General features: G+C 34.8%; 1 protein-coding gene across 2 annotated transcripts; it reads left to right on the top strand.

Moving 5' to 3' along the window:
- Window positions 1-1076: 1076 nt before the first annotated feature.
- Window positions 1077-3517, top strand: LOC120087274 (F-box family protein). 2 transcript variants are annotated; one of them, XM_039044220.2, is made up of 2 exons: window positions 1077-1511; window positions 1917-3517. In XM_039044220.2, the coding sequence occupies exon 2, from the start codon at window positions 1940-1942 to the stop codon at window positions 3179-3181; it is 1242 nt and encodes a 413-aa protein (XP_038900148.1). In that variant the 5' UTR covers window positions 1077-1511; window positions 1917-1939; the 3' UTR covers window positions 3182-3517. The 2 variants fall into 2 exon arrangements, with proteins under 2 accessions (XP_038900148.1, XP_038900150.1); XM_039044222.2 differs by having other exon boundaries at window positions 1208-1511; window positions 1928-3517.
- The last annotated feature ends 7704 nt before the right edge of the window (window positions 3518-11221 follow it).

An 11221-nucleotide genomic window follows, 5' to 3' on the forward strand; every position in this document is an offset into this window, starting at 1 on the left:
ACAAATGAGAGTAGAAAGACTAGAATCTTCAATTTTTTAATTGAGAACACAAGCCACACCTAGTTGAGGCACATTCAAGTTGTTTTACAATTTCGATATTTTCGAGTTCAACACAAGAGGGAGAATTTGAACCTTTATCATCGAAGTTGATAGCACATATGTTATGTTTGTTATACATCAACAAACCGCAAAACTAGATTGTTGTGCCAATATCACTATCTTGAAAGCAAATTACACACAACTTCAATGTGAATTGCATAAGTCGATTGCTCCCAAGGTGAGCAGCAATGACAACACTCGTGTGGGAGGAGAGACTTTACTATCACTCTATCAACCTTTTGCAAATGCTTCATGGAGTTCTAGTTTATATACCAATTTGGGGCTATTTGAGACACTGAGATGATATAGGATGTGAGGAGTTCTGATCGAGTATGTTGAAATACTTAGATGATATACGATACACGAAAGGAAAATTATAATGAGATACGAAACACGTTTCGAAAATGGGTCCACAAACAATTAAAATCAATGAGATAAGATAATGGGCCTACAAACAATATAGAATGTGAGGATATACCATCTCATGTTGGCCCCCAAACAACCCTTTATATTTTCTGATATAGGACAAGTATAATATTTCGTAAGGACTTGCAATGGCCAAATACCTAAGTGCTTCTAAATGTATGTGTGGAAGTGATTTTGAGATTGTAAAAACTACATTTATCATTTTCAAATATTCTAAAGGAACTCTAAAATTTGTTTAATCACTACAAAATAATATAATATTAAGATTTATAATCTTAAATATAATTTTAATATAAAATTAATTTTAAAGGATTAAAAATATGTTTTAAAGTAATTTTAACAATTTTATTATAACTCTTAAATATGTTCTACATCATTCTTAACGATATTAGTTAAACTATACTCATATTTACGTCCAAAGTTCTAATTATCATATTATTTATTTGATTGGATGATACATTATGAAAGCCGAGTAAGCAAACTCATAATTAAAAAAAGAAAAGAGAAAAAAAGAAAAAGGAAGGGGGGGGGGGGGGAAAAACCCACCAAACGAATCCAAAGCCTAAGAAGCACTCGTGAAGCAGAGTCAACTCATCTTCTCTCATCTTACTTTCTTTTTTTGTATTTACAATTAAGAATCGTATTCTCTCCTTGTATTCTTTTCACAATTTATTTTATATTTGTTTATCTCTTTATTTTAATTTTTTATCCACTCGTGTATTCTTCTTTCTCCTTCTCCGTCTTCTTCCTCCCTCTCTCTGCAACAAAGTGTCAACGCCTACAAAAGTCACTGCCCTCGAAGCTTCCCCCTCTTCTTCCTCCATAGCCCCCTTTCTCTTTTTCCCCCTTTTCTCTTTTTGCTCCTACCCCTCGTTTGCTTCCTTCTTCTTTTTCCCTTTCCCCCATTTATAAACCCTTCAGAGTTCAGATACTCCCACTTACTCAGTCCCTCTCAACTTCTTCTCCATTGCTGCTGCTTCTTTCAGGTGCATTTTCCCTTTTCTCTTCTCATTTCTTTTTTCTGTTTTCATTTGCTTTCTTTTCACGCCGTGTTTGGGTTTTAGGTTTAATCGTTGGGTTTTGAGGGTTTGAGATCCGTTGTGGAGGTATCTGCATTCTGTTTGCGTCCGAATCGAATCGAATTTCTGTTGTTGTTTTTGTTTTTGTTTTAATTTGTGAAACCCTTGGATTTCGGGTTTTGTGTATGTGTTTATGAATTTCTCTCGGAATTGGCTTGATCTGTTGATTAGGGTTTAGAAGAGGGGAAATGGAGTTTTTCTTCTTCTTACAGATTTGATTTGAGATTATCCTTATTTGTTCTTCTTTGTCTTGTTACTAATGGGGTTGATTGAAATTAGGTTTTGATTGAAACTAATAGATTGATATTGCAGTGATTTCTCAGATATTTCTGCCAATGGAGCTTGGTGATGCTCGTGGTGATTTGGGGGTGACTCGGAAGAGGAAGAGAAATGATGGAGAAAACACCATGTTCAGCAACTTCTCTTTGGATGATCTCAATCAAGACATTCTTGAGAGGGTGCTTTCGAGGTTACCAACATCGGCATTCTTTCGCCTTTCTTCAGTGTGCAAAAGATGGAAATCGGTTGCGGCTTCTTCGAGTTTCAAGTCTGCGTGCTCCGACATTTCTGCGCGTGACCCCTGGTTTTTCATGGTTGATCCACATCTCAACCAATCGATCGTTTTCGATTCGACTGAGAATAATTGGAAGAAACTTAACTATCCAAACCTACTTCAGAATCGTCATCACTACTCGATGCCTGTTGCAGCCTCTGGTGGTTTGATCTGTTTTCGCAATTCATCGAGAAACTTCATCGTGTCCAATCCTTTAACAGGCTCCTGTAGTGAGCTTCCTCCAGTGGATCTTGACCAGAAAAATCAATCTCTTCATGCCATTGTGATGAGTGCAGACCCGGATGGTTGTAAGGGCTCTTACAAGCTTGTATTGGTCTATGGCCAAGTTCCAAAGCTTCGGTTCAAAGTTTACCGTTCAACCACGGGTTGCTGGGACGACGATGTTGCCTTGAGTAGAAAAGTTGATGATTCTATTGACTTCAACTTCAATGATGATACTGTTGTATACTTCCTGAGTCGGACAGGAAATGTAGTGTCCACAAACATGCAGAGAAGCCCATCCAAGCAATACTCGTCGGTCATTACGAACAAGAGTGGAGAGGATACAGTCTATTTCATTAGCTCCTCTGGGACTATCATGGCTTGTAATCTGAGCAAGAGATGCTTTGTAGAGTACCCCAGGCTCTTGCCTGTCTTTTCAGAGTACTCTATCGACCTTGTTGAGTGTCAAGGTGAGATGCTAGTTGTTATGTTGTCTGAATTTCTCGAAACTGCAAGCCTTAGAGTTTGGAGATACGACGAGGAAGCTCGAACTTGGCATCAAATTGCAGCATTGCCTCCTGCCATGTCGCACGAGTGGTATGGCAAGAAGGTCGACATTAACTGTGTTGGAGCTGGTGACCAAATACTCATATGCATGAACTCAAATGACCTTTATACATATCTACTCTGCGATCTCGTTGAGAATCAATGGACCGAATTGCCCAAATGCTATATGAATGGTGAAGCTGTGGAGTTTATGTCTGCCTTTTCATTTGAGCCTAGAATTGAGGCTTCTGTATGACATGAGAAGGAGATAACATCATTGACTTCAAATGGTTATTAATTGTTATTATTATTTTTTATATGAACAAATTGTCCTATAGCTGTTAGTTCTGTAAGCTTTCCTATTTGTTTTTGAATTCTTTGTCCTCTTAGCTGAGTTAGCTAATGGAATTCAAGAAATTGAGAGTAGAAAAAGAGGGAGAGATGTAGATTCTTTCTTAATAACCTGCTGGTTTATATCCTATAAGTTTGTCAATTTTACTGTTCAGTCTGTAACTTTCTTTTGATTTTCAGTAGATAAAGGGTGTTTTTACATTTTACAGAGAAGGTAAATGCTTTACTTTTGTTGTAAAAATCTACTGTTCAGTTGAGAAGTTACCTCAACTCTGCTGTGCATTTGCTTTTGAGTTTCTCAGTTGTGAAACTTTGTTCCAATTGGATGAATTGCAGCATAAGGTTGTAACTTTACTCTGAAAATGTTTCAAAAAAAAAAAAAAAAAAACTTTATTCTGAAAAAGGTGCAGTATGAATAGGCAATCTCTGTATTGATGTCCTGTCAACAAACCACTCTTTCATAATTAGTTCATCTTAAAATTAGTTCATCTCATTAAACACTAAAATGATAGAAACTTACAATAATATCAATAGTTGATGAGTCGATAAGGGTTATGTAAATAATAGAGAATTCAAAGAGAATAAGCTCAAATTATGGTAGTGTGAGAATAGTCAATGCACATGAATTAGCCTAAATTCTTGTGAGATAAAAAGCAACTTTATTCAAAAATTTTAAAAGTATTATATTATAAGTTTAGTTATTGAGTTTCTAAATTATGTTAAATAGGTCTTCAAACTTTTAATTTTGTGTCTAATAAATTCTTAAATTTTAAGAGGTTACAAGTTAATAGGTCCATAAAATTTTGTCTCATAGATCATAGGTCTAAAGATGTCCACTCCCCTACAAGGACCCACCCCAAATGGGATAAGGAATGGAGAGAGTGGGAAAAAAAACTTCTCCAAAAACTAAATGGGGACGGGGATGAAGAATGCATTCCTCGTCCCCATTCCCCATCCCCGACCAGTTTCCCATTCCCGCTCTGTTAGGTTTTTTTCTTATATTTATTATAATAATATGTTGTGTTATTTATTTTTATTATATAGATACTATATTTAACTTTCCATATTTATTGTTTAATAATCAAAATAATGAAAATGTTTGAATTAGTATAAAAAAAAAGATATATTTGAATTCTAATAAATTTAGATTAGCTATATGAATAATTTGATAGATAATTATTTCCTTCAACTGAAAAATTTGAGTAATTTCTATTTAAATTATAATTGTTCATATGGAACTAATCATATAAAAGTTAACAATTTAATTAAAATTTTTCCCTAATAGTGATTTATGTTAAGAAATCAAATGGGAAAAAATTGCCGACAGGGAACTCGATCTTCACGAATTCCCCATCCCGATTCCCATGGAAAATTTGACAGAGACGAGAAATGAAATGGGGAGTGAGAAAGTTGTCTCTAGTGGAAGAGGTTTGTCACATTCATAAAACGCTCATTATGTTCTCCTAAGAAAAAGACGAAAAAAAAGAAAAATAGAAAATAGAAAAAAAAGGTGAAAAAAAAAATCTTTGTTGTCAGTGCAAAGAAATCCTGCCTATTAGGAGTTAAGTTAAGAATGACACCTGCTTGTAGTTGGATATCCGTATAACATCCGTGTATTGGGATGATGCCCTAAATCTTGTGGTCTTGTAGTTTGTAAACTTTATTTGTACACACAGATTATTTATTTAATAAAATAAATATTATTTTATATGACAATTAGTTGCATTAACCCAAAACCAATAAACTAAGATCCAAGATTATTTGATGAAACTTGAACATGAACATACGATTGGATCATGTAATAACCTGAATGGTTTGTATTAGATTGATAATATAACATCCCGAATTTCAGGAAAATTTAAGTTAATTATCTAAAATTATTGAGTTTAAATTTCCCTTTCATTTGGAAAATTGGGATTAAATTTAAATAATTGAAAACTTTTATTGGTTAAATTGAATTTAATTGATTAGGTATTCGAACTAATTATCTTGAAAATATTGAATTTTGCTTCCCTTTAATTTTGGATTTTAGGGCCAACTTAAAAGAAATGAGATAATTAATTTCATGTGATTTTGAATTGATTTAAATATTTGCAAGGATTTAATTTGTACCAGATGGATCTCATGCCATTTAATTTTGGTTTTTGAAGCCTAAATTAAAATAATTTGAAAAGTTAATTGATTTATTAATTTAATAGAATCTTTGGAGATTTTGGAGATGTTGTGATAAAAATATTTTATTTATCTTTTCAAAATTTTTAAAAAAATAAAAGAATCGAGATTTTTCAAAATTAAATTAGAGTGAAAAGAGGCCAAAAATCGGGGAGAGAACAATTCGATTTTTCAGCGACAGCTTCCACAAAATTGTTGATTGCCTGAGTTTGAACTGTTGGATCGTGCTCAAATTTGGTCATTCTGTTCGAGACATATAGAGTTTTATTTATAAAGGCTCTCACGGCTAAATATTCGAGGGTCATCTGTAGAGTCTGGGTCTACGAGACATGCGACATCTTGTCTGGAGTAAGTGGGAGATGATACTGGGTATAAAGTATGCCCTAGTTTATTGTATATTGTACTCTTTTTTTTTTTTTTTTCATATATTGTAAATTAGTCTCCCGAGGCATTAGAACAAGTGGGAGATTATTGGGATTGGTGTTCTAATTCTCTGGAGTCTCGTAGTTTGTAAACATTGTACACATTATTATGAATAAAATAAGAGTTATTTTATTTGCATTCACTCATATCCAATAAAAAAAGATCCATGGTTATTGTATGTAAATTTAAGCATGTATATGAGATATACAAGTGGATCATACCTTAAGTAATAACCTAAAAGATTTGTAGTATAAGGATTAAAGAGGGATACCTTATCCCGATGACACAACGGATATGCCCTGACCATTCAGGTGGAGACATGCAAGCGGTTTGTAGAGGTTTTCAAGTGTTGTGAACTATTATAGATGGTCTGATCCTGACCATTCATGTGGAGACATCCGAGTGGGGATATCCTATACAAAGAGTTTGTATAAGATCGAACCACGAGATGATTCTCCCTTTATATAACGTCATCGATACTTGAGACTTAGATAGATCACTTTAACGATCATAGGTGACATTACCTTAATCCTTAGTGTTTTGGGAACTCTTGCCTATGAGGTAGGTCCTTTGGTCAGTATGGGTGAGAGTGGCCAGATTGCCAACTCAATAAGCCTAATTTGTCTTATTGGGGTGCTGGGATGGAATTCACTCCTTTCTCGAAGTAAGGGTAAGTAGATAGATTGCTCCCTTAAGGGCTGATTCCGGGTCTTAAACATAGTGGTCACATCCTCTCTTTGAAAGAGAGGATTCAGTCATAGTAGGACTATGACTTATGTTCATTAGAAGAATAAGTGGTACTTAAAGAGTTAAATGTAACTATAGGAGCAAAACGGTAAATTGGCCAGCTGTACTTACAAGCAATCTGTGAAGGGTTATCGCAATGTTTATTAGTTAATAAGGACACAGAAATATATCTATAATGAGGAGAGTGCAGTTGTCGGTCTTTAGTGGAGTGCTCGACAGTTAACTAATGGTGAATTTTGTGACTAAAGAGTTTAATCAGTTATTCATGTACCGTTGGAGCTTCAAGCTACAGGTCCATAAGGTCCCCTTGGTAGCTCAATGGATTCAAGTTGAGAATAAGTTCTTAGGGTTAGTTTGAAGTGTTCAAATTAATAAGAGAAAATTCAATTATATATGATATAATTGGTGTGATGTATGAGATACATTAAGTGGAGGATTAGTATAAATATGATTTATATTAAGTACCATAAAATAGAAAAAGAACTATGGTTTGTATGTTTCATAAGATGAAATATTAAAACTATAGGTTATAAATATAATATGGTAAGTCGGTTATCATATTTATTTATAATATATTAATTATTTGATAATTAATTTTTTTTTCTCTAATAACTAATTGAGTGGGAGATTATTGGTGGTTTTATGGTAACCGTGAGATAAAAGAAAAAATGTTTTCCTAAAATTAGAAGTTACTCAATTCGGAAAGTTTCTCACGGATTAAGCTATCAAGTGAAATTGTTTCACTAAACGATAGAGGCTAAATGATCGTGGAGTATTGACTATACGATAGTTCATTAGCTGATCGTAGCTAGACGATCGTGTGGCTAAGTCTATACGGTAGGCTGCCATTTACTACATGATTGGACAAATCGTCTATACGATAGATGCTTCTTATCTCCCACTTGCTTGATTGTTTACACGATCGTTGTCCTCCAGTCTCTTCCTCAAGCCAAGATCATACAGAGCCCACAACTCCTAGATTCTCATGCCGAGAATACCAAGGTAACCATTAAGGTGGTGTCCTCACTCAACTCGATTGGTTCGAGAAGGTCGTTCGTTGGGTTCATGATGATTGTGTTTGTTGTGTTCGTGCTGGTGATCGTGTTGCACTGGTCATTGCGTTCGAGGGTTGTGTTGCTATGGACACTTGTAGATTGATCGAGGGAGCTTGAAGAATGGTTCTTCAAAGGTACACATACTCTATCCCTTGATTCTATCGTTTAGCATCTGTAATTCGTTTTGTGCATGACCTATTAGTTTCCATTCTTGTACTATAATTGTTTATGTTCAATTTCGAATGGAATTTGGAACAAACCTTCCGCTGCTCATGGAAATCCTCATATCTGATTTCCTTCACAAGCATAGTTCTAAATTTGGGGATGTGATAACTTGTAGAAATACAAGTTATTGTATCTTTTATTCAGAATAATTAGGGCAATTCAACAAGAGTATTAACTTTGAAGAGAAAATCATGTCAAAATACTAACTTTTCGTTCAACACCTGAAAAACCAGTTCCTTTGAAATATCACGTGTTTGTCATCTTAAACGCAGGAATTTGAGCACAAAAGTAAAGCTTAACGAAGAGGATTGTGAGGGAGAACGTGAACACATCGAAGCTAAATAGAATGAAAAGATGTAGAAGCTATGCGTTGAAAACAACATGCAGTAGAAAAAGGCATGTGTTGAGAACAACTTGCAGTGAAGAATTAATTGAATGCTTAAGAGTTTCAGATTCATTGAACTGTCGCCACTGCACTGCCCAACGTGAAAAAGTGTGTGATGCGATTACAATTTTGACTGGCAGAGTACGTTGAACCCCTTTTGCAGAGCAAGTTGCAAGCCTCTCTGTTCACTATAAATGTTTTGCTTATTGAATTGAGTAGCTGGTGGTTCAAGGGAAGGCCTGAAACTATAGCCTTGTGACATCGCTCAGTTGGAGCTTTCCTCCACTGTCGTTTCGTCCATCACATAGTCTAGCAACCTTCCACCTCGTCGACGAAGAGCAAGAGGTTGAGCTCGCCGACTTGACGGATTCACCCATCTATCTTTATTTCTGTTTCTATTTCGTTGTTTATATTTTGCTTCAAGTCATTGAAGTATTTTATAATCAACATTTTCTTGTTTCAATACATACCATTAATTTCATTTCCTTTCATCTCTTTGGCTTTACTTTTTACTTCCATGAGCTACTAACTTTCTGTGGGTGTTGAGTAAATCGTTATTCTGCAAACTCAAATACAAGTCTAGGTTTATTTGGTTTGTGTGCACATGTTTCATTGCTTGTATCTATCTAGATAATCAGTGTAAGTAGAAACAATCAACTACCTGAAAGAACAATTGATTGTAAATCTTACTAAATCAAGTAAGAAATGTATGTTCACTCGAGAAAACACGGAAATGCACCCATATGTTACATGAACATGAACCACTTGTATATCTAATACATACTATTCAAGTGGCATCACATAACCTCGAATCTTAATTTATTAGGTTGAATTAATGCAATCTGAATGTCAAATAAAATACATCTAATTTTATTAAATAAATAATTTGTTCTTTCAAAATACAAACTACAAGATATACGAGATTTAGGATACTAAATCCAACAATTTCGTGTAAAAATTCAAAGGATTGACGATTGTTCTTCCCAACTCCCTTCCTTTCCACTTTTATCTTTCCATTTTTATCCTCTTGCTTGTGATGATTGTTGTGCATTATATTTCCATCCCTACTCATTTTAAGTGTATGTATGTATATATATTTGTTTTATTTTACACACCCATTCATCATTCATTCATTTATAATCATCACAAAATAGAATGCATAATCATAATCATATGCGTTAAAGACCATATTAATCCATGTGTTCGATCTTGGTTCTCACCATAAGCTTAATATAGGAAAACTTGTAGCAAATAAAGCACACTATTTTTCATCAATATTCAACTCAACAAGTTTTTGACGTCGTTATCGAAGATTAATCTAATTTTACTCATTTGTAATTTTTGATTAGTTATTCTCGTAGGTACTATCTCACTTGAGGGAGCATTGTTAGCCTTCACCTGAAAGCTGCAAACAGTAATTGAGCATCGGAGCAATACTGAAGTTCAATACCAACCCCGTGATTGAGCAAACTACCACATAAAGAAAAGTTCAATGCAAGCCATGCTTACCAATGATATTATGACTATACTCTACGCTACTTCAATAATCAATGCATGGATGAGTTATATATATATGTATGTATGTATGTATGTATGTATGTATGTATGTATGTATGTATGTATGTATGTATGTGTATACTTAGAATGAGTGGGGACGGAAGTGTAATGAACGACGTTCGTCACAAGCAAGAGGGAAAAAATTGAAAGATAAGACTGCAAAGGAAGCAAGTTGGGAAGAACAATCATCAATACCTTGAATTTCTACAAAAAATTTAGTTCATGCTCATAACCTTAATGGACTCCACCTCTTGGTGAGTTAGCCATATATGTCATATCTCTATGATGCATACTTTTGGTTATTCAGAACGTATGAGTGCATTTTTGTGCTCCCTGGAGTGGGCATACACTTCTTACTTGATTTAGTGAGATTCACAATCACTTGTTCTCTCGAGTAGTTGATTGTTTCTACTTACATTGATTATCTAGATGGATGCAAGCAATGGAATATATGCACACTAAATCAAATGGACCTAGATTTGTATTTTAGTTCATGGATTAACGATTTACTGAACACCCCAGGAAGTTTGTTTCTCGTGGAAGTAAAAGGTAAAGCAAAATAGATGAAGGAAATGAAATATGTATTGAGACAAGAAAATGTTGATTACAAAATCCTTTAATATCTTGAAGGAAAATATAAACCACAAAATAGAATCTTTAAAGATAGAGAGATGAATGTGTCAAGCCGGCAAGCTTAATCCCTTGCTCTTTGTCGACGAGGTGGAAGCTTGCTAGTCTATAAGATGGAGGAAACGACGGTGGAGGAAAGCTCCAACCAGGCGGTGCCATAAGGCCATAGTTTCATACCTTCCCTTAGACCACCGATTATTGATTCAACGAGCAAAACATATATATAGGCGAACAGGGAAGCTTGTAACTTGCTCTACAAAAAGGGTTCAACTTCCTCTGCCACTCAGAACTACAGTCGGCGTGTCACACACTTTTTCATGTTGGGTAATGCAATGGTGATAGTTTAATGGATCTGCAACTCTTAAGCCATTCAATTAGTCTTTCACTGGTAGCTGTTTGCAACGCATGGCTTCTTCTATCGCATGTTATTCTCAACGCATAGCTTCTACATATTTTCATTCTATTTGGATTCAATGAGTTGACGTTCTCCCTTGCAATCCTTTTCGGCTCTACTTTTGTCCTCCAATTCCTGCATTTAAGATAATAAACACGTGATATTTCAAAGGAACTAGTTTTGCAAATGTTGAACTCAAAGGTAGTATTTTGGCATGATATTCTCTTCAAAGTTAATACTCTTCCCATTAAATTGCCTTAATTATTCTAAACAAAAGACACGGCAACTTGTAGAACTTGTAATTCTACGTTTTATCACCTAGTCCCACCCTCTAGACATCTCTAAGTAGGTCCCTAA

This window comes from Benincasa hispida, chromosome 9, assembly GCF_027475165.1.
Source record: "Benincasa hispida cultivar pf3 chromosome 9, pf3_genome.v1.1, whole genome shotgun sequence".
In the NCBI taxonomy this organism is placed as follows: Eukaryota; Viridiplantae; Streptophyta; class Magnoliopsida; order Cucurbitales; family Cucurbitaceae; genus Benincasa; species Benincasa hispida.

Bases quoted from the DNA above. Each gene is read 5' to 3' on its own strand.
- LOC120087274 (XM_039044220.2), top strand. From the start codon at position 1,940: ATGGAGCTTGGTGATGCTCGTGGTGATTTGGGGGTGACTCGGAAGAGG.